The sequence below is a fragment of the Plecotus auritus genome (genome assembly GCF_963455305.1).
Source record: "Plecotus auritus genome assembly, chromosome: 1".
NCBI lineage: Eukaryota > Metazoa > Chordata > Mammalia > Chiroptera > Vespertilionidae > Plecotus > Plecotus auritus.
Genome location: NC_137770.1, coordinates 97,514,083 through 97,538,104, shown reverse-complemented (window position 1 = coordinate 97,538,104; position 24,022 = coordinate 97,514,083). Strand labels below are relative to the sequence as shown.

The 24,022-nt window shown below is 39.1% G+C and overlaps 1 protein-coding gene across 1 annotated transcript in view; it reads left to right on the top strand.

Annotated features, from left to right (window-relative positions):
• The window catches only part of SLC25A21 (solute carrier family 25 member 21), a 543,805-nt gene that overhangs the window by 501,023 nt on the left and 18,760 nt on the right, over positions 1 to 24,022 (top strand). Inside the window, exons 5-7 of the mRNA XM_080641810.1 lie at positions 486 to 545; positions 3,806 to 3,913; positions 16,223 to 16,387. Coding sequence (XP_080497936.1) covers positions 486 to 545; positions 3,806 to 3,913; positions 16,223 to 16,387 — 333 coding nt within the window. The remainder of the gene's footprint in view (positions 1 to 485; positions 546 to 3,805; positions 3,914 to 16,222; positions 16,388 to 24,022) is intronic.

Here is a 24,022-nt window from a genome sequence, read left to right as displayed (position 1 = left end):
AATTTCTTGGGATAGTAGGTGTGCACAGCAATACAAATGCAAGTTAAGCTGAGAAGTGGCTGTCTTTTACAAGTTGGATAGATAATTGGGCATTCCCTGGCAAAGCAATTCATAGAGAATACAAAGGAGACTGAAGATTTGAGGTCTCTATGCCTATAATTCTGAATCACTGCCATAAAAAAAGAAGTCTATTGATGTCTGGGGAAACTGAAAATGGTCATGGTAAATGGAGGCTGTATGGTCCATTTACTGCTATAAAGGATCCCATCAGCTCCTCTGTAGGTTTTATAGCTGCATTTGAAAATGTGAATGTTAAAGTAAGATCCAATGGCATCTACCGGAGACCAGATTAGAAACTGCGTTCGATAGTTTATCATTTTTTTAAATGCTGTTTAATATAATGATTCACTAAAGAAATTTGAGTCAATTACAGGGTTTGTTGCAGGAAATTGTTATAAATCTCTGGGTTTGGTTTTGTTTCACAGTTTTTCACCTTTGAGCAATATAAGAAATTGCTAGGATATGTGTCACTGTCACCAGCATTGGTAAGTGAGAATATTTATTATACTTGAGTGTGTGTGTGTTATTTCATAAAACAAAATCTGGAAACAAAAAGCCTTTTGAATTCCCAAGCCCAACTACTAAAATATGAATTCAAGTTATTCAATGTTCAGCTACTTGTTGAAAGCCATCTTCCTAATAACTCACAATTTGGCTATTTTATAGCACCCAATGATGAATTTATTATAATAATGATATGTGTAGAAAGGCTCATATGATATATGGTCAAGAATGTAAAATAAAGAATACATTTGTCAAAGACTGTTTTAAAGCCAAAACATGCATGTTTACATACTGCACATATCTGTGCAAAAGTCAAGATGCCAAAAATTACTTCCTAGCAGGTTACTTTCCCAGCTTTTACTTAGCTGTAGTAAATATGGGGCTTCAGGTGACTCTGTGGTCAGATGCAGACTGAAGAGTCTTTTATAGTCAGGGAGAACAGTGATCTTACAATGACACATCTCAACTATTACATGAAAACCACTTGGTAATTCGGATGTTTCCTACTGCCTCCTTTCCTTCTTGGTGACTTTGCGGCTTTTCACAAAACGAGCTAAATAATATTGACCAAGTACATGCACGATATATGTGTGTGCAACGAGATTCCCAGAGAGAGCAAATGCACTACTTTCCCCCTTTGCATTTGCAAAACAAAACAAAACAAAGTCAAATCTGCATTGGCCCTCCAATGAAAACTCCCCTAGTTTGCCTGCTGAAAGTACCTCACAACTCAACCAGAGGCAGTGCTCTGAGCTTCAACTCTAATTACTTTACTTGTAAAGGTTCATTTCAGAATATTTACTTTGCCAAATAGGCTGTCCAATAAGTATCTGTTGTTTAAAAAGTCATGCATGTCTCTTTTCAAGAATGATCCTATTAAGAAAACTACTAGTATGGCTTAGTGTTATGACAAAGAAACCTCTTGTCTAGTCTCCTACCTAAACAAGGTGGCTCTGAGGTGGCCTCATATGAAAGAAGTAGTACCATGAGTCCTAAAATTAGGTAAGTTATTTTTTTAATTCCTTAGTGTCTCCCCTTAACGTCACTCTTAACTTTAAATAGAAGTTGTTCAAAAGAGAATTAAAAACCTTTCTAGCAAAAGACAATAAAATATGGTCTCCAGAGGGCCAGCTGGCGGCTCCTGTGTGGAGCATTGGTACCATGTGAGAAAATGCAGGTCTCTCAACTCTCTTGGGAATTGAAACAGAAAGCATTTGGCCACTCCAGCTACCATAACCGAATGCATGCAAACTGTATACAGTTTTCCCTTTTCTCTTGAACTCATTTATTCCAGTTTCCTTTTGATACAGCTAGACGCTTAAACAGCCGTTAAATGTTCCTGGTGCTCCCACATGAAAAGCCTAGGAGGCTGGGAACCCGACAGTTACTGCTGGTCTCTGGAACAATCTGAGTAACATGATCTGCTGATAGCTGATCAATTTTTTTGACAAGGGACTGCTGAACACTATTTCTGACAGAAAATGTAGCTGAGTTTATAGAACAAAAAAGCGAATTACTTGGAAGATTGCATATAGTAATAAAAACCTGAACATCTGGATTTTAGCTTTTTCAGTCAGAAAAGTTTGGGAGTAGTATTTTTTCCCCCTGCTTTTGGCTTCCATGATGGAAGCACAAGATACATGAACAAGATATTTGATCTGTTACCCTGTACAAACCTGTTTAAAATGGAAATGAAGGGACATGAAAGAAAAACGTGATTCGTTACTCCCTCTCTCCTGGATTCTGCATACAGCGCCGTTCTTCCTGTCCATCTGTATGTGCAGCAAGAATGATTTTTGTAAAGCACTTGACAAAGGGCTTTCACACATGATTTTGACCCTCATAATATCCTGATTAGGTAGGGAGATTAGATATGATTTTCTCCATTTCACAGATGAGAAAACTGTGGCTTACGAAAGATTCAGTGATTAGACACAGAGCTGCAACTAGCACATATGGTATCTTTATGTGAATTATAAAAAGGCACCCCTTTCTTCTGACTGACACCTCTCCAGGGCTCCAGCTTGGCAAGTGGGGTGCAGGCTGGACTGCAGGCTCCACACATACCTTTGTGCACAAACTAATGTACATGGCAGCGCTGGTCCAAATCAATCAATAAATGGCAGAACCAGAGCCTAAACCCAGACCCACTAGCTCTGGAACCTTGCCTCCGCTTCTAAGGTTATAGAACATTCCTTTGTCCCTTTTTTCTTTTAGTCTCCTTTTAGGAGAAAGTAGTGACTTCTAAAAAGAGTTATCTGTTCTTTACTCATAATTGGCATATGGTATTACCTCTTCTTTGAGAATTGGGGCTTTGGAATTAAAGAATTAATTTTTTTAGCATCTGTTTTGCAGATTTGAGGCTTTGTTTCATTTTGTTTTCCTGCTGTGTGTGTGTGAGTGTGTGTGTGTGTGTGTGTGTGTGTGTGTGTGTGTGTTTTAATTATTGTGGTTATTTCTTATACAAATTTTCTGAAAAATCTTTAAGTGTTCTATTTACAGAAAAAGTCTAGAAAGTATTTTTCCCTACTGCAGAAATTCTTAAGAGATAGCAAATAAGTCATTTGCTATATATTCTAGATTTTAGTTGAGGCCTTCAGAAAAACATAGTCATTTCTGGTTCCATTCCTCAGCTTCTAGGTCTGGAAGACTAGTGCAATTGTCCGGTGTTTATAAAATAGGGGAAGAATAAATAAAAAAATAATTTTGGGGGGATAGTAGTCTAGAGTAGTGGCTCTAAGAATACATCTATCAATTTAATTGTTTTTGCTACACTGTTTAGTTACCTAAATTTTTGCCTTTTTAAACACTTTATTTGTGGTTCTGCTCCTTGAATTTTTTAATCTGGCCAATAAATGTATTTAAGTAGATATTTTAAAATGAAGCTCTCCTTTTACTAGTCAAAACTCTCTTTTAATTGTTCCATGTGCAGATGATTTAATATTCACCTTAAATCAGTAAAACAACCTTTCTTCTCATTAAAGGAAAAAGTCATTGTTGATGGGGCCTTGACATTCTATTTTGAATTGTTAGGATGTGGTTTGCGGCTTCTGTAATTTCTTCTTCATGAATTGTCAGCATCTAATCAAGAACTAAAGCTGTTTAGTAATGGTATATGGTGCATTTATGTAAGTTTCTCCATTTTCATCATAACATTCAGTTACACTGTATTGTGAGTAGGATGCTTAACACAGTACACATGATAACTTGTTTTAAAGTATTGATTTATTTAATTTTCTAGACATTCGCCATTGCTGGACTAGGGTCTGGACTAACAGAAGCCATCGTGGTTAACCCTTTCGAGGTAGTAAAAGTTGGCTTGCAAGCTAATCGGAACACATTTACAGAGGTAATCATTTAAGGTTTTCCTATTGTTGAATGAATGTAAGAAAAAAATATTAAAAGTATATATAAAAAATTATGAACCCAGTCCAGCCGCATGCTCAATGGTTGAGCATCAATCTATGAACCAGGAGGTCTCAGTTCAATTCCCCATCAGGGCACATGCCCGGGGTTGTGGGCTGGCTCCCCAGTGTGGGGCGGGCAAGAGGCAACTGATCAATGATTCTCTATCACTGATGTTTCTAGCTCTCTCTCCCTCTTCCTTACTCTCTGAAATCAATAAAAATATTTTTAAAAATTATGAACCCAGTTCTTATCCCTTGCTAAGTCATATAAAATTATTGTTAAAGAAGTAGCTTAAGAAAAAGTCAAATTTCTCCCATAAGGAAAATGTTTAAAAAAATGCTTTAAATGGTGGGGGCTTGCCTGGGTTGGGAATGGCTGGAGGCAGGGGGGTCAATCGGGGGAAAAAGGAGACATATGTAAAACGTTAGACAATAAAAAAATAAATAAAAATAAGTGCTCTAAAGTCTGATTAACAAATACATGTTTACACATTTTTATTTTAGAGTTTTAATGTAATGTAAAATGATTTATTTGGAAATGTTTTCCCTACATTTGGCAACACTTCTATTTCACATTATACTAGAATAGACTATAGCAAAAACCACTGAGATAATAGTATTATTATGTTTCTAAAAAATTTATGAAGTCATTTTTAGAAATTACCTCACTCCTTTCCCTACTCCACCCACAGCCCTCCTTCAAAGATTCTGATAATCTGTCAAACTTGTCTTTTGGTTAAGTCTGAATGAGCAAGTTACTAAACCTGTGTAGACATCACTACTTGGACAATGATGGGTCTTGACATTTAATCGCTGGTACATAATGTTCTGTGAAGACAGCTTCCCTAGGTGTGTGCTGCCTTCACTTCCTTCCAGTTGCCTAATAATTCCTGTTAAATCACCAAATCCAACTGTTCTTACTTTATTCTTTTGGGTGTCAAGCACAAGGTAGAGAAAAATAAGGGGATTGGTATTCCAGATCCTTTCTTAGCATTTTAATTTAATTCCACAACTGGGTAGCATGTGGTTTAAATTGGTTTGGAGTATCTGCTGACCTGAATTTCTCTGTAGAAGAGTTCCCCTGCCTACTACTTAAGCAGCTGCTAGTGGGTGGAGACCCCCTCACTCCCACCCCACTTCCTGCCTGCTGATACTGCTGAGAGCTCCCTGCCAGCTTCTTGAGCAGTGGTGTGTGGGGGGAAGGAGAGGACCCCTACTCACCTGTAGCTACCAAGGCCTGAGGAGGACAAGGTTGGCCCCCTACAGCAGATGGTATCTACTCAGGTGAAGTCCTTCCTAATTAAGGGAGATTTTTTTCAAGTTTCAAAAGATTGTCTTAATTGCAGTGATATATAGCACTTCAGAAAACGTTGAAAATCCCTGCATTACCAGAGTCTTTGTTTCTGTTTTACTTTCTTTCTATTCTTCCTTAATGATGGAAAAGATGGTGAGGAATAGGAGGAAATGAAAGAAATACCTTTCAAATGCCCTGTCAACATGGAGCATTTAAAACAATCCTATGGAATCTGCTCAAGGGAAATTTTATTTGTTAGACTGGGAGAATTACCAGCTAGGAGTAAATTTTGGAACTCCCCATGCAATTCTTCATTTTACCAATTAGGAAGCTTGTCTTAGAGCAGCAATGAATAAGCAAAGGAATAAACATGCCTTCAACTGCAGCCCTTTATCAAGGCAGCATGTAACCAGAGGGACACATGTGGCAGAGCACCAAGGAGTGCTCACAGGGATGAAAATAATGAGTTGTCACAGCACCTCTGCTCATACCTAACTGTCTTTTCTCTCCTCTGCCCTCAATGAGGTTCTACGCTGAGGCCAAGTAAGAGCTGTTAATGTTTTGCATGTGTGAAGGCCTTGCTAGGACATGGTAAACAGCCTTCTAGCCCAGCATGAGAAGGCTGAATGTGTGTGTGTGTGTGTGTTCCCAGCTCATTTACACGAGTGCACTCTGTGTAAATTGTTTATGTGCATGCAGCTGTTTTTTAAGTGGAGAAGAAAGAGGCACTTGTTTGGGATCATTTCTTTTGCATAATCCACTGAACTGATTCATTGTCAGATATTTACTTAGACAAAGTAAAAGCTACTAGGTACATTGTAAAATATTTGCAATATTCCTTTAACTAGTCAGAACTTAGCAAAGTAAGGATCACATGGGTCACATGTGTCAGCAACTATCAAGATTCAGTAGCTGAACTGAGGTGGCACTTTATAGGCAATATTGATCAAATTGAAAGTAGTTATAGCCCTGGCCGGTTTGGCTCAGTGGATGGAGCGTCGGCCTGCAGACTCAAGGGTCCCGGGTTCGATTCTGGTCAAGGGCACGTACCTTGGTTGCAGGCACATACCCAGTGGGGAGTGTGCAGGAGGCAGCTGATCAATGTTTCTCTCTCATCGATGTTTCTAACTCTCTCTCCCTCTCCCTTCCTCTCTGTAGAGAATCAATAAAATATATTTTTTAAAAGAAAGTAGTTATAGTAGTACACAGTCACGCAACATAAACTATGTCTATTACCAAAAAAAATCTGAAAGAGATGACACGGTAAGAAAAGCAAATTTGGATCTAGTTATTTAAAACTACCCATCACTTTTGGCCATACAGCCATTTTCTATATCTATGTCTAGGACCCATTAACTCCAAAGCCTTGTCCACTGACTAGCCTTTTCTTTTATCCAATAAGGGGATACCCCTGTGTGAATATATCCAAATATTAGGTGTGCTCGCTTTAGCATTTGTATGGCCAACAATAATTATCGCTATCTTCACTCTGAGGCTTGGTAGATTGTCAAGAAGTATGAGGGTTGGAGGTTGGAGAAGGAGAAGAGGAAGAGAAAAAGAAAGGGAGGAAGAAAGGAATTAATGTAATGCCCAATGCATTTAAAAATTATACTTTTTTTTTAAGAAAAATGTTTGAATTCAAGTATAAAGGTAATGCATATTTATGTCAGAAAACACCAAAAATATGTATTTCTGTTTATACATATAAGTGTATAAATGTACTAAAATGATCTAGAGCAGCACTGTCCAATAGAAATGTAATGTGAGCCACATGTCCTAATAACTATATTAAAAAAAATGTAAAAAGAAACAGATGAAATTAATTTAATACTATATTTTATTTAACCCAATATATCCAAAAAAGTATCATTTCAATATGTAATCACTCTAAAAATTATTAGATAATTTACACTATATTTTTATACTTAGTCTTTAAATCTCATGTATATTTTATGCTTGTAAGCACATTTAAATTTGAACTAGAGCATTTCAAGTGCTAAATAGCCACATGTGGATAGTCATGTCCTTATAGGAAAATGCATGTCTAGGGGAATTAATACAAACTTCTCACTGGTTATCTCTGGAAAAGAGATTGGCGTGGAGGAGAAGAAAGCAAGAATTTTAAGGAAATGGCTTTGAGTAGTTGAATGTTTAACATGAGAACATATTAAGTATTCTGTGAACACTTACTCTAAAAGTTGCTCATCATATAAGACTTAGAAAATACAGAACAGTACAAAGAAAAGTAAGTAATCCAAAAGAAATGTTCTAATGGCTCTGCCAGGATCAAGCCTGCCCTAGGGAGAACCTTCCCAAGGAATCCTGGTAGGAATGACTTGCTAGCCCATTTAGGACTCAAACAGTTCCTCTTTTGTTAGGGAAGGATAGTAGTAATGGTCACATCAAATGGTGTCAAGCTGTCAATACAGTCTGACATATAGCGATGGTTTAATGTGTTAGTAGTTATTATTACAACATGCTTTTGATGCAAATTTAAATGTGATGATATATGCAAAAGTCTTAACACAGCACCTGGTACATGATAAGCACTCAACCAAAGATAACTATTTCTAGATGCAAGTTGATTTTATAAATCCTTAAGTTCAAGTAGAGACAGGTTATCTTGAGATATTAACCTATTAATATTCAGCAGTCACAGGTGACACCAGTGTGGGCACGAAAACGGCTTACTGAGCAATGGGCAGGCTTCTTCTTTAGGTCATTCTCAGCTGCCATAGGATCCATTTAGCCTGAATTCTTTAGCAGGGCCTAGGGGATGGCAGCCTAGTTCCAGTGCCTAGTGACAAGGTCTTTAAACTCAGACACAGGTCCACTATCATCAATACTAGCTGGGTATCTGCTTGCTGTAAATAACTAGCATATAGCAGCAGAAGTTAGAGATGACACTAAAAGCATTTAAAGCAGGATGAATTCTACCTGAATCAGGACATTTCTCCTCTGGAATAATCATATAAAGTTAATGTGGGTTATTGATCAAGCCTTCTTAGTCACTTCACATGAAGGTTGTGAACTAAGCTGAGCTCATTTTCAGCCTTTTCAGTTAATTACAGCTACCAGCTGTGGTGGAACACTGAATGGATGGGTGGCTGCAGAATCATGGCTTGGCACCTTTAAGGAAAGCAGAGAAGTTTCCTCAGAGGCCTATTTTGCACGTAGATAACTCTTGTTCTGCCAGTGCTGTGAGTTTCTGGGGCAGCATGTCTCCCCTCCTGGGTGAGCACTACCCTGCACACTGCACAGTAATTGTGGTTTTTCCTATTTTATCAGCTTGAGGAGGTAAGTCACAAATTGGTCCTTCAAACATGAAAATTTCCTAAGAGGTTGCGATAGTTGAGAGGGGCTCTTCAGTGAAGACAGACTAAGGCAACAGTAGTTAACATTACACTCAAGTCTTAGAGGCAACCGCAGAGTGATGAAGGAGCAAAGGACTGCCACAGTTCCTGGTGCACAGAGCATGGTCTAAGCAGGTTGTGGGATGTAAGTAGATGCTCTCTTGGCCCTGCGGGGAGAGCATAGCTGGCAAAAAGCCAGAACAGGTCCTTCTGCAGCATGAGATCTAGGACAGGGGCCTCCAGCCCTTCAAGGGCATTACTAGCTGAGAGCAGAGACTGTGTCCTTTATGTTCTTGGAGCCCCAAGTGCAGTTCCCATCAGGATTTCTCAGGAATGGCAGGTACTCTGCTGGCTCCAGCTGCCTGGGTTCTCCCCTCTGTGGTCTAGGACTTATTCTCTAGCCAGTCAGAAGTTACCCATAAAATATGGCATCCCACCCAGGTTAGCCATAAACTGTTCTAAAAATTTAAAGGGAACTGTGGTTAATTTGGTTACTGATACTTCTCTCTTATGCTTCCAGCTTCTGTATAAAGTATTTCAATAGCTGTGCTTGTCTCTTCTCCCCTTTTTAAATTGCCACCATATCAGCCAAAGAGTATGAGCCCTGCCACACTTCCTCCAATCCCAACACGAGAATGTTGGCCAGCATCTTAAAGTCACAGCCAATATAGTAAACTGGTCAGTCACAAAATGAAAAAGAAAACCGGTCTCTAATTTAAATATGATTGACCTTCTGTGGGGAGCAGACAAATCACAGCTTTGTCATGCTCTGGTTTGGTTCAGTGGGTGTAAAAACATGTTCAGATAAAATCCGGATAGACCCCAATTTCCCCCTGTCCTTCAAACTAAATCCAAGGAAAGTGTTCTGGTTTGTAGTCTTTTTGGTTTAGGGCTAGCCCAAGGATTTCTCTAGTGGAGATTTCCAGTCTTGCCAAAAGTGTGACTCTGTAACTAGTTGTCCTTACAGGAACTTTCTCCCCTCGTAAGTGGATGCACCATTTTTATCTGTATATTTAGTTATAAGAACTGGAAACCTGGTATCAGTTGCGTGAGGCCAAGCACTATGTGGCTGGCATGCTCTCTGCTAGCCTGGAAAAATGTGAATTTCTCCCCAGAAGCAAAATCTTGTATGAATTGTTTCCCAGTTTTTCTCATCACTTTGAAATCTACTTCAAAGTTATTATTTGGCTAACCGGTTATGTTTTCTTTCCCTTGAGGTCTATAGGATTGGCTTCTGATGTGTGGAGGGGGCACAGGTTTCCTTCTAGTCTGTCATTTTTATCTGCATTACATATGAACATAATCATTCTCTCCCCCAAACATGAAACTAAACCTTCAGGAAACTGCAAAAGCCTCTTTCTCCTCTATTTAGTTTTTAAAGAAGTTCAGCCCAAGAAAGGAATAATGAGTCTTCTACATATGCTCTGTGATTATAATTTAAGGATCAATAAATAGATAGCAAATGTATCATTGATAGAATCTTTAAAGATAAGGATTTTTTTAAAAATCTGAGTTTGGATAATATCACTAAATATAATTCTAAACACTTTCATCCTAGGAGCTTAATAACCTAATAGAAACCAATTAGATCTTATATGATATCACAAAGCTTAATGATTATTTTCTTCATAGGCAATTAGCAAATATTTAAACTTAGATATATTATGTAGAGTCAACATAAAGTGAATAAAAGGACTGCATTTTGTGATCATCTCTTTCAAGAAGATGAAGTTGAGTTATATAGAGAGTGAGTGTGTGGCTCTGTTTTCAGATAGTATAAAAGCCAGCTTCAAGGGCATGTCAACATTCATGAATGATGTATTGAATTAAGTTCAAATTTTTGCTGCATTACTATGTGAAACACTGCCTGGAAACTGTTCAGCACATAAATTATTTCTTTCCAGTTTATGATTCTTGCGGGCAGAAAAGGGAATTATGTATATGAATCCATTCCTATAGTTATCTTTCAACAATACCTAAGGCAGCAGCCAAGTTGCCTCTCTATTATCATTTACAGAAAATAGACTTCAGCCTTCCATTCAGCTGTGCCAGGAATCCTAGATTTTTGCTTTCTGAATGGAGACTTTGAAGTGATAGTAATCGCTACCATTTACAGAATATCTACTACATGCCAGACACTGTGCAACATGCTTTAAATGTTTTTTTCCTATTTATTTTTTAAAAATTCATGTAATCCTGTAAGTTGCAAAAGTAATGCACAGTGTGTTTTTTTCCACAAGTAATACAGATCTATCTAATGAAAAAATAATTGATGACTTCTGATGACACCTCCCTCTAATCCCTTTGTTCTGGTAACTGCTCACACACACTTAATATTTCAAATCCTCGCATTGTCCCTATGTGTGGTTTTATCTCTATTTTATAGATAAGGAAAATTAAGCCCAATGGAGTGTGAATGGCTTTAAGAAACAGCATTAACACGGAGGTCTCTTTCTTTTCGTTAGGATAAAGAAATGTGGTTAAGTAAGAAGCTTAGGGGAAAATCAAGTGCTTCTGGACCCATGAAAAAGCAGCCATGTTGTCAGTTTCTTCTTAGCAGTTTCCCCCGTGCTAAGGCCACCGCCTCCCTGCCTGCCCACTGTGCAGGGGCCTGGCCGGCAGAGTCAGCCTTGGTCTCCCAGAGGGCCCCATGCTCCTCCAGGGACCATTATTGGGCATCAGCCTGGTGTTAATGTAGCTTGAGGCTCAGCATCTGGGAGAGTTTGTTTACAGCAAATCATTCTCCACTCACAGATTGTTTAAAAATAGATCTGTTTATCAAATGTAAAACTCCAGATACAACATAAGTATATTTGGGGTGTCTTTTTGTCCATAATCATGCCCTATTCAAATAAACTGTAATGATGAATTAGTGATGTATCTAAGCTAAAATAAATTGCAAATGTGGGACTTTTAAGCCTGATTCCTCTCCTTTCACTTACATTTTGTTCTCATTTGTTTTCAAATTTATGAAAATGCTTCAAGACTTCATTTGAGTAATGAAAAGCATAAGTGATTATCTATCTTCTGGAGAGCTTGGGTATTTTCCTACCTGAATGTAGCAATTGGGTCTTCTCTTTCTTAACAAAGCAGTGTTTTTCTGAGTACCCTGATGTGGACACTCACTTCACTGTATAAAGGTCTCACGGTTTGCTTTTCAACCGTGTGATGAAATCCAGTGCAACATCCTTATTCTATTTGCTCTAAAATGCAGCAAAATTCACCTTACCTTAGGAAGCAGAAAAGGAACAAATGTGGAGCATGCTGTGTTTTGACCTGGTGTGCCAAGAACTCTTCCCTGGCTGGAGGGACTGAGAAATCCACTGACACGCACCCCTCACCTGTACCTACTGGCCATTCTCTGATAGCTGTTTACCCGGGGAACAGCGCCCACCACCAGAAACCTCTGTCTGTGATCTCACAAGCTAATCAGAGCCAGCTATGGACAGTAGTGGGATGGAGGAACTCTAGAAAAAATAGCTTAGGCTGCCATAAATCATCTCAGTAATTTGTTGGTAATAATGGGCTCTCAGAGAGAAAGGAATCAGTGCCCTGGAGTGTTGCCTGGGAGCATTGTATAGACAAAGGACCTTCTCTTTCCATTAAAAGGCTTAAGGACTTTTAAAACTGAAATTTGATTCCATATTTCATAATTATATGGAATATTCTCATGGGTAGATATAAAAATTACCAGCATATCTCTCCAAATAAAAACCAAAGCAAAAACATTTATGTTCCTAGGGTATGAGCAAAGTGCTACACTTAGCACAGTGCATGGCACCAGGAGGTACTCAATAGATATTGTCAAATAAATGGTGCAGGAAGAAACAGTGAGTTCCCACCAGTTCATACTTGGCAACAGCAGAAGTCAAAGTTAAAGAAGACTGTGAGTTCCTTCAAATGGAAATACTTCTGGCAGGGACCAGTGAACTGCATCTTCTAGAAACTTATGTGGAAAGCTATGTGGTATCACAATATTAGCTACATTCCGGTCCACTGTTCTTCCATGCTTGCAGCTCTGGTGCAGTCGATAAAAGGTACATCTAGGGAAGTTAGCATGCCATTTGGCCCACATTTGGTAACTAAATATGAAAATTGGAGTGAATATAAATATTGGAAGGAAACCAAACTGTGGGTGACCTGCTGGGTTGGATAGTATTGGAATCATTTGGCTGATGATGCTAATCAGTCACCATTTGGTTTTGAAATGGAAGCCCAGTAATCAAATAAGTTTAGTAAAATTCCTTGTGTTTACAGAGATCTAGTCAAAATGACTCTATATTTTCCTATTTAAGCATCCTGGTGGAAGTCACATTTTGCCTTTCTAATTAAATATTTGCTTACATGTGTGTGATGTAGTGTTATGGAATGAAACAAAAAGCACACTTCTATTTTTTTATGGGAATTTCAGTTCAGGTTTTCCTTAATCTCAAGGCCCTGAGTTATCAGAAAAATGTATTTGTGTTATGATATATCTATGACCTGTCTGAGCTGGGTTATCAGACTCTGAAAATCTTACTGCATATGTGTAACAAGAACGAGTCCACAGAATGTGAACAGCACTGGATTAGAAGCAGAATTCTGGTTAAGCCACTTACCAGTATTTTCACTTTGGGAATATTACTTAACAATCCTTGGTCTCCTCACCTGCAAACTGAGGAGAATATACCTGCTGCCCACCTTTCAGGGCTTTTGAGAGAAGAAATCATATCTGCTGCGATGGCAAATCTATCCAGAGCATAAAGGTACAAACTTGGAGTTGTGAGGGTTGCTCAGTTTGCACTTGACATTACCACTCACTCTGTGATCTTTGGCCAGTAACTTGACCTTAGTTTCCTCATCTGTCAGATGGGGGTAATGATAACACCTATCTCACACACTTGTTGAGAGGATTAAATAAGATGCTATATAAAGCACTAAGAATCTATGATAGTGGATAATATTGATGAGCACTTACTGTGTTCCAGATACCTGCTAACATACATGAATGTGTGAGGTGAAGGCCCTGTTAGTGTGTTTTTCCATTCCCAGCCTTTGCTCCTGTGTGGCCTTGCTTCTACAAGCCATAGCCTTATCATGTGAGAGTTCTTACTGATAATTCTTACTGAGGGATAAGGAAGAGGCAATGTACAGGACCTACTGCTCCCAAGAGGAACGCTTCCAGGGTAAGGAACTAACCATGGAAGGAGATCTCTAGCCCAGAGGTTGGATTTGGTGAGCCTCAGAGGAAGCCGACCTATGATTTGCATTCTGGATGCATTTCTTTTAGACTTTGGCACAAGGGTCCTGGGCTCTAGAAAAAGGAAAGGAAGGAATGAGAAGGAGGAGGCTAGTTATCCATGTCCTTCCTCTCTCTCGAATCAGTCTCCACCTTTTGATTGTCATTGCCTATCTGTTATTTAATTATTATAACTAATTTTTATAAGCCTTGTTGCTATTATTAACAGCTAGCATACAGTGAATTCTTACATAGGACATAGTTCATTGACTTACTTATCACAACAATGCTATGAAGAAGATCGTATTATTATCCTTATTTCATACATGAGTAAAGAGAAGATAAATCAGAGGATGAAATAATCACCTGAGCTAGCAAGTGGTACTGCTAAGACTCAGACCTGGGGCTGTCTAGCTCTGACCCCCTATTTCTAGCTACTATACTACCCTTTGATTTATTTAATGATTCATGATGAGTTCAAATTCAATAAGGCACTTGAATTCAAAATCCATGTGCTGTTCTTCCTTGTACCCACCTTACCACCCAAAGCAATGAGAAGCAGACAATAGACCATCAGTAAATATCACTTGAATATTTGTTCACCTTCACCAAGATCTAATAGAAGTCTTCTCTTTTAATTCTGATAATTTAGCACACTAGGATTTTTAAACAATAGAAACATCTTTAGATCTGTTTCATTTAGAGAAAGCTATGCTAATCTGCGTTTTCATTCAAAGCTGTTGGTTCCTCCTTTGCTCTAGAATCTAGATGAGTTCTCATTTTCCTGAACCTCAAGGCCTCAGAGTGTGAGGAGGGAGGGAAAGCCTGGGCTGGATGCAGGCAGCACCACGATTGGTCAGCCTCAGCCCAGGAGGCCTCACTTCTGCCCTGTCCCTGCCCTGCCCAGGGGAACTGCCACCTCTCCTTTCCCCTGCCCTGTAGGCCGCCTTCCTCAGGGCAAGAGAGCAGTGCCGAGCAGTGTTGAGCAGTTCTGCTCAACTTGTCCTCAAGTCTATTTTGCAAACCAAAATAAACAATTTGGGTTGATAGTCAATGTGCCAGAACACAAACAAAAAGGTCCCATTTTGTAAAACAGAGTAAACTCTAACCTGAGAATTTTTGATTCTCCTATATGAAATGCCTTTTGTTGTTTTAAGATACATTCTCATGTGATTTTTTTCATGTTATAAAAAGGATTTCCTGAAGCTCAATATAATTTATTATAATTAATCTCTAAACTTAAAAGATGATGTTGAATGTAGAATTGTAGCTAGAGTTTTAAAAACATTTATGAACAAAAACTATAGGATTTACTATATAAACAAGCTCATTTAATGCATCATGTTAATGACATAGCTATAAATGCAAGTTAGATAAAAAAGCCTTGATTGGATTTGTTCTATTTGTTCTGCTGATGCAGCTTTACTTGCACATGATAAGAATACTTTAGTCAGAAAGCACATCGGACTGCCAGGACCATGCCAGCAACCTGCTCCAGTGAAATAGCAAACAAATATCAGCCCAGCCACTTGCCTTATGGGCAAAATAATAAATAAATACTGAATATTTCTTCTATTTACCATTGAAAATTTAACAAGAAGAGATATCTTTTGTACTGTACTTCCAATAAGGAAACAACCTTTTTTAAAAAATCCATGTAAGTTGTTGTAATTGTATTGTAATGAACAGTGAGCTCTTTAGCATGTTCCAGAAATAGCAGTAGACTGATTCCAGCAGTCAAGGTATTTCAACATTGGGTAATCAATCAGAGGACTGCAAAGGAGTGAATTAGAGGTAACCCAACACCACTGATTTATCATTTATCACAGCAAGTAATACACATGCTGATTGCCTGCCCTCTGGAGGGAGTCTACAATCAACTGCTCTTTAGCCAGGCCTGATTTCTAGCTTAGCACCCATTTAAACTGTTGAGGCAATGTAACATTTGCTTTAGAAAACAGAAATGGAAAGGTAAATACACTGAATTCAGGAACCAAATATAAATTCCTTTTGGATTATACACAGTTATGGATTAACAGTATATCCATATAGCTAATCCCTTCCATTAGTGTGGATAATCCAGAATTGAATACAACTATTAACATGTTGAAAGTGGTGGTAGTTATTACATGACATTAGTTTCACTAATTCCACCAAAGATATTTCTCTTTGCCAACAATCTTCCCTTTAAGGCCTGTTGTTATACATGCAATTTTGTTTACTTTTTGGGTTTCCTAATTTTAAAAGCATGGATTTAGACCTGATTGTTCATGTTTGGGAAAAGAAGTCGCTAATAATTCTGGCTTGAAGGGTAGCTAAATAGAAATTTACTTTATTTCACATTCCCAAAGATGATCTTTTCTGGCTTTGCCCTTCTCTCCTGCAGCAGCCATCCACTATGAGCTATGCAAGACACATCATTAAGAAGGAAGGCTTGGGATTCCAGGGCCTCAACAAAGGATTTACAGCAACTTTGGGACGTCACGGAGTTTTCAACATGGTTTATTTTGGCTTCTACTATAATGTCAAAAACATTATTCCTGTCAATAAGGTAACTACTTGATCTATTAAAATTCTGGAGGGAAAATCTTATCAATGATGATAGCTACATTTGTGGAGTGTTTGTCATGTCCTGGTCATTGTGCTGAACACTTACATCAGTTATGTAATTGGATCCTCACATCAGCCTTATTCGTTTAATGTTGTTATCCTGTTCTGAATTTGGAAATATCAAGTCATGTGCCCAGGATTACATAGTAAATAGCAAAGCAGAGACTTGAACCCAAGTCTGACACCAATCACATTATACCTGAATGTGTCATTGCACGTGAATGCTTCACATTTATCACTAATGGATATTTCTAGAAACTATGTTATTACTTAATTTTTATCTTAAAAGCGTAACTTTTTCAGAAAGTTTAAATATTTGTGTTGTAAATAAATTCTGAGCTCATGAGGAAAACTGTCAGCTTAAATATAATAATGATTATATTATCTTTCAAATGGTAACTTACAGATGCCAGCAGCCTTTCAACTTCTAGAAGATAAAAGTAGTACATGATATGCTTTAAAATGAGCATCTGTGAGCTTTCGTGAGGAATTTTCCCACCATCGTATCGCTTTCTGGCAAAGAAAATTGCGACCCTGGAGGCAGCAGTTGGGGCAACATTTTTTCACATGCAGGCGGTTTCCAGGAGGGGTTCAGTTTTTCATTTAGCTTAGTACAGAAGCATTGAAGGACTTTTTATAAGTCATAAAAATATTTCTAATGTGAAGTTATTTATACCTATATTTGCCCAGCTACTCCCCATATTCTAGGCCAAGATTTATCGCAAGTATGAGGACAGCTGAATCCAAGGCATGTTCCACATTACCCATCTGTGGCATTACCTCACTCACTAGCCAAAGGTGTTAACCATGTTTCACTGTATTTGGAAATCTCATTTATTGAGTAGAAGCTCGTTTTGTTCATCTGAAATCTATGATTGGTCACAATATAGGTAGATCCTCCCACTGACTGACAATTCTGACTCTGGTGGTCCTCAGAGCTCTTCTTCTCCTGTTGAGTCCATGAAATATAGAAATAGAGTGCAATGAACACTTGGGGCCTGGATGACATGAAAGACTTTGGCTCTTAATATATTAAGATTCTTTTTAGCCAGAATGGGTTAAACAATGTGAGGCTGAGGGCAAAATGAAAAAGCAAGGCCCCTTGTCAAACAATTAAAAATTTCAAGACAGCAATGGTAGAGCAATAAATCAAACATAAGGCCCTTCTAAGAGTAGGCCCTGGTGACTGCTCAAGTCACACACCCATGAAGCTGACCCTGTCTTTTAGACTCTCAGATGAGTAATCTATACAGCATGGGTCAAATGTCTAGGCCTCCCTTTCTCCAGTTATCCAAAGGCTTGAGACAGATGGAAATTATACGCAATAAAATGAATTATATAAATTATTTACATATATTATATAAGTATCATACAGGGTGGGGCAAAAGTAGGTTTACAGTTGTTTGTATGGAAATAATGCAATGCAATCTATATAATAAAGAGTCAGGGTCATAACCACCATTATGACCGAAGGCTCAACCAGAACAGAATTCAGTGCTGGGTTGCTGTGGTGACCCAGCACTGACTGGCTTCTGCCGGCACCCTAACCCAGCACTGACTGCCTTGGGGGCTGCGGATCAGGCCTGGAGAGAGGCCTGCAGAGAGAGAGGCAGGGTCTGATCCATAGCCTCTGTGGCATCCATTGATCAGAACTTGCTCTTTTCCTCTCCTGGCCTGGCCAACAGCCAGGCCTCCATTTCTCTCTAGGCCTCCCCTGGGGCTGCTGATCAGCCCCGCCTTTCTGATCAGGCCCCATTGATAGGCCCAGAGACACTGACTGGCATAGGAACCGACCAATCAGAACCAAATCTGGGTCAACTGTGAGGAGCCAATGGCTGCCTAGGAGGCAGAGCTTTTGATGCTTACTGGCATAGAAACTGACCAATCAGAACCAAATTGGCTGGCAGAGGAGGGCAGTTGGGGACGAGATCAGGCTGGCAGGGGAAGGCAGTTAGGAGTGATCAGGCAGGCAGAGGCAATTGGGGGCAAGATCAGGCCAGTAGGTGAGAGCAGTTGGGGGCAATCAAGCAGGCAGGCAGGCAGAGGCAGTTAGGGGTGATCAGGCAGGCAGGCAGAGGCAGTTAGGGGTGATCAGGCAAGTAGGCAGAGAGGTTAGGGGTGATAAGGCATGCAGGCAGAGGGCTTAGGGGCAATCAGGCAGGTAGGCAGGTGAGTGGTTAGGAGCCAGCAGTCCCAGATTGTGAGAGGGGTGTCCGACCACCAGTTTAGGCCCGATCCCACAGGGACTGGGCCTAAACTGGTGGTCAGACATCCCCTGAGGGGTCCCCAATTGGAGTGGGTGCAGGTTGGGCTGAGAGAAACCCCCCCTCCATGCACAAATTTCGTGCACTGGGCCTCTAGTAAAATAATAACATGAGAACGAACTGTTTCACATACTCACAACTATAAATCTATTTTTGCCCCACCCTATATATTTCATTATTACTACTAGAGGCCCAATGCACGAAGATTCATGCAAGAATGGGCCTTCCTTCCCCTGGCTGCTGGCACTGCCTTTGCTCTGGCCCGGAGCTGCCTTTCCATCTTCCCATGCTGCCCAGAGGCTCAGAGCAGCCGGGGCAGTGCAGAACACCTGCATCATCCTGCCCCTGGCTGCTCAGCACCTGTGTATGCAAATTAACCTGCCGTCTTTGTTGGGTTAATTTGCATACTCACTCCTGATTGGCTGGTGGGCATCGTGAAGGTATGGTCAATTTGCATCTTTCTCTTTCATTAGTGTAGATATTTTTGCATGTATATTAATGCATATGTTATAATAGAATGAATTTGGTTATATTTAAGAAAGAAATTTAGGAAGACAATAAGATTTATATGCAGACATATGTTACTAATGCTTAAAAATAGCTACATGTGCAAGCTTCATTCTACAATTAATAAATGTGCATTATTAAAAAACAGAAGCTTAAATATTCATTTTTAAATGACATCATGGTATTTGAAACTATGGAAAGAGCTCATTTATCTTGCCAGTTCACAGGGATGAGATCATACTGGCCCTCATAGTCCACACTAAGGATTCTTTTCTAAATCTGAAGAGCACTGGGAAGCCAACCAAAGATTTTAAGCAGGGGAATCACTCTGGCTGAAGCATGGAATATAAGTAGAGTAGGGGTGCTGAGGGAAAGGTGGGGTGTAACATGGAAATGATTTCAATGTGAGATGCTGAGGTATTGGACAGTGTTCATGGTGAAGACAATAAGAAATGGACAGATTTGATAAATCTTCAGAAGGCAAAATCTATAAGATGTGATGATGAAGTCTGTATATATTGAGAGCAGACAGGGATAGTTAGGGGAGATATCTAGCTTTTGACTTGAACAACTGAAAGGATAATGGTGTCAGCCACTGAGAAAGAAAAGCTTTGAATGAGTAAAAAGTTTATGGGAGAATATTATGGGCTTAACCTGGAAACTGAGTTTAACCACATTTGGAACTCCAAAGTGCAGGTGTTGAATGTTGATTGTGGGTCCTGGAGCTTGAGAGGAGAGATCTGAGCTGGAGATATAGACACTTAGAAGTCATCAGTATACCTGTGCAAGTATACCTTTACAGGATGAATGGTCTTGGGCCAATCACTTCTCTGCTCTGAGCTTCAGTTTTTTATATTAAGAAGCTAAGATTGTTTATTCTTCCTGACAAAATTGTTTTGAGGATTAAAATAAATAGTATGTGAAGCTGCTTGTGAATTTTAAGGTGCCATAGAAGTGTTCATTGTGGTAGTGCTGATGACAGGGATGAGGGAAGGAGCAGAGGGGGCAAACTGGTGGTGGAAACAGCATGGAAAACTACATAAATTTTTCCCCAGGACTGTTTCTTTTGCACTTAAATGAACACTGTGTTTTTTCTTGCCTAGAACAAAGTCATTGATTTTATGTGTTCTGTAATCTAAGCCTGATTCAAAACTGGGAAACCAGTATTCTTTAAATTTAAGCCATAATAAATCAATCCTTTGTGAAGAGGAAGGTATGATAATCATTAAAACATGTTGAAGAACGTCATCAAGTTGTTAACCGTGAGGAGGAGATGCTATTCCTTGAAGGCTTTATTCCATCTTTGCTGTAGGCCGTCTCTAGCTACACACTTTGGGCAGTTTGTTTACAGGGTTATGATTTCAGTTCCCTCATCCAGCAATCGGTCATTTTGTTGTTCCAAGGGAATTTGAGATTTCACCAACCCTGAGTGGCATGGGATAATTCTTGATTTTTCTTTAATTTAATGTATTTTTAAATCTATAAATTGTCTTACATGTTTACCATTTTTGAAGTATTTGATTTTATAAGACACTGTCCATAAAGGTTATCTCTAGGGAGTGGAAATTGGGAATTGTGTGTGTGTGTGTGTGTGTGTGTGTGTGTGTGTGTGTATACATGCATGCATGGGTGTGTATGGATGTATGTGGGGTGGGGGCAGGAAAAAGCAAGAGCAGTGAAGGGAAAGTAATTTTTCTTTATACCATTCTGAGCTGTGGGAAGCTTCTATAATAAGCATGTAATAAATCAGTGAAAAATTTAATAGAATCTCATAAAATAGAGTACCTAGTTAACTTTTCACATTTTACTGAACTCTAGGGCTATGTCTATAGACGTAAAACAAGAACTTGCAGCAGTAAGCCCAGATAACTCAGGTCAAATATCCACCTCTGAAGTTTTTAACTTACCTCTTCAGATTGGTGATCTCTCATAAATACATTTTTTCAAATCATCACAGAAATATCCTGACCTTCTGGATATTTCATACTATTAAAACCATTTTTGTGGTCTCCCTGATTTTGCCTGATCATCATCACAATAACTCATTTCAGATAAGGAAACCAAATGGGAGATTAAGGCCCAGAGCTGAAAGTTACTGAGTAATTTAGCTGAGGTCACACAGCATGGGGAGGAAAAGACCCAGAGGCCAGCACTCTTCCCACTGGACCATGAAATGCTTTACTTCTACATTTTACCTTGTATTTTGTCACATATACTTATCTCTTAAAGTTGTTAGTCAAATTTGAATAAGTGGCCCTAGCCAATTTGGCTCAGTGGATAGAGCATCAGCCTGCAGACTGAAGGGCCCCAGGTTTAATTTCGGTCAAAGGCACATGCCTGGGTTGCGGGCTTGGTCCCCAGGAGGCATGCAGGAGGCAGCCAATCAATGATTCTCTCTCATCATTAATGTTTCTATGTCTCTCTCCCTCTTCCTTCCTCTCCGAAATCAATAAAAATACATTTTTTAAAAATTTAAATAAGTGAAATAGTTAGAATATCCAGATAATATAACCAAATTTATCTTGTGCCTCATTCGGACCTGTAACCTGGAGCTCCCTTTTCACATTCTTAGTCTGTACACAATAGAAACACAGAATTATAAGACACAGCCCTGGAAAACCTGGAAATTAGCAGCTTGAACATGGTGACCTGTGTTGTATTCTCTCAGATTTATTTTTAGGATCTAGCTGTTCCTATTGAATGGTGAATAAGTGGCTGCAACAGAGAAAGACTGCTTTGGATATTAACTGGCCATGGAATTCATTTACTGGAGGCATTCGTTTACATCTTGCAGTAAATGAAATGGAATGTCAGTATGAAGAATTATCCCTCTTCCCCAGAAAGAGGCCATCACTTCTCAAACTAAAGCCCACTAGAAACAGATATCGATTAACTTAAATGCTGACATCTTTTTTAAATATCCATGGGAGTAAGCTTTCATTCCAAAAAACAATTTCTTTCATTCTCCTTCCAAGTTGGGGATAGTCAGAGCATAATATTTGTGATGTTGACACACAAATGAGATTTAAATGTTGCATGTCTTTAATAATTTTGTCCTCTAGGTCCATATTTTCTGTTTTTCATATGTTTCCATAAGTAAAATAGTAATAATGGTCAAAATTACTATCTAAAACTCATGACTGTCAACAGGATAAACTGTTCTTTTAGTTTGCATGTAAACTAATTAAGCATGTTTGTAGGTTATTTTGCCAAAACAATAGACCTTTTGTGTTGTATTTTGCCATGATATATATTACATGTGTGGGTTAGAAATATTCTAGGAGAGAACAATTTTTCATAGGTTCAATCTTTCTTACTTAATACACCATTTAAACCTGTCCCTGTGGTCATTTTACTACAGACAGCATTTAAGTCAAACATATTTTATTTTCTCTTGAGGTAATATTCATAAAAGATTGCCTTTTTGAAATGCAAATTTTTTCTCTTGATTTTTAACATTTTCTTTGTTTTGTAAATTCTGTGAAAAGCCTGAGGGTGGTGCCAGACCCATTTCAATTTATCAGAAGAAATGTGGAAATATATTCGTTTCTTAATTTAGAGCTATATCCTTCCCTAAGGCGCGCACTAAGCTGAATGAAAAATACACCTTTGGATTCAAGTGGAGAATGTAGACGGAGCTGTTTGTATTTTGAAAAGAAGAATCTCAGTAGAATTGGATCATAGTAGGATTTAATTTATGACCATTTATTTTTCTGATTCTCTCTTACTCGATCATCAGTTTTACCAATCATCCGGTAATGGGAAGGGCAAGAGCATTAAAGTTTCATTAAGAACAGCTCTCCTTTCTGGTGACCAGTGGAGTAAAACTATATATTACCTATAAAATTCCAGGATATGTGACAAGATTCTACAGTAAAAAGCAGTATCTTTCATTGGCAGTTTCCACAGACTCCCTGGGGAGGGAGAGGGGGTGTTGGGAAGGAGGAATATGGGGAGGGCAGAGAGAAGGGGGCAGCGGTTCAGACACTTCCTTAAATAAACTTCAGGCAACATTTTCCATTCAGGCACCACCCAAGCTAATGGAAATGAGGTGCAAGTAGCTTAGGTTCTCAGTGGGTTCCTTCTATTCATTCATTCCAAAAGTATTCATGGCACATCTACCATGTGCTGGGTACCATCTCGCTAAGCATCAGCACTGCTTCTGCCTTAATGGGGTTTACAGACCAACAGAGGAGACAGACAATAAACAAGTCATTGCACAGGGAACTGAGTCCTGACAAGCATGTTAAGTGCCATGAAAGACAACTAAAACTGTGGGAATTTATAACCTCTACCCTAATCTAGACCTCTGGCGGGAAGGGTGATGTGTAGGCTGGGACTCGATGATGCAGATTAGCCAAGCCAAGAGGAAGAGGATGAACAGATGTGTGACTCCCCTGAAGCAGAAAGAGGCTTGGGGAAGCTGGGAGAAGATAAGGAAGGAGTGTGACTGGTGTACGGTGAAGCATGGGGAAAAGGAGGCAGTGGAGGTTGCAGATGGTAACTGGGCCAGAATTTTTCAGACAAGTAATAGTAAGGCAGTTGACTCCTCTTTAATGGATTTAATTGAAGAGTTGTGTCAAACAAACATATTACATAAGTGGAACCAAATTGGCATGGAAAAGTTTCATTTATAGAAGAAGTCTAGGAGTAGAATCTCATGAAATAAACTTGGTTCAAAGACTTCTTCTTGATCATGTGCCTACCTCCATTTCAAAGCATCTGTGTTTCTGCCCTGACTTCTCAACCTTTAGAATTTTCTTTTTGGAACCCAGTTTGTTAGTTTTCCTTGGGGTCAGTGCCTT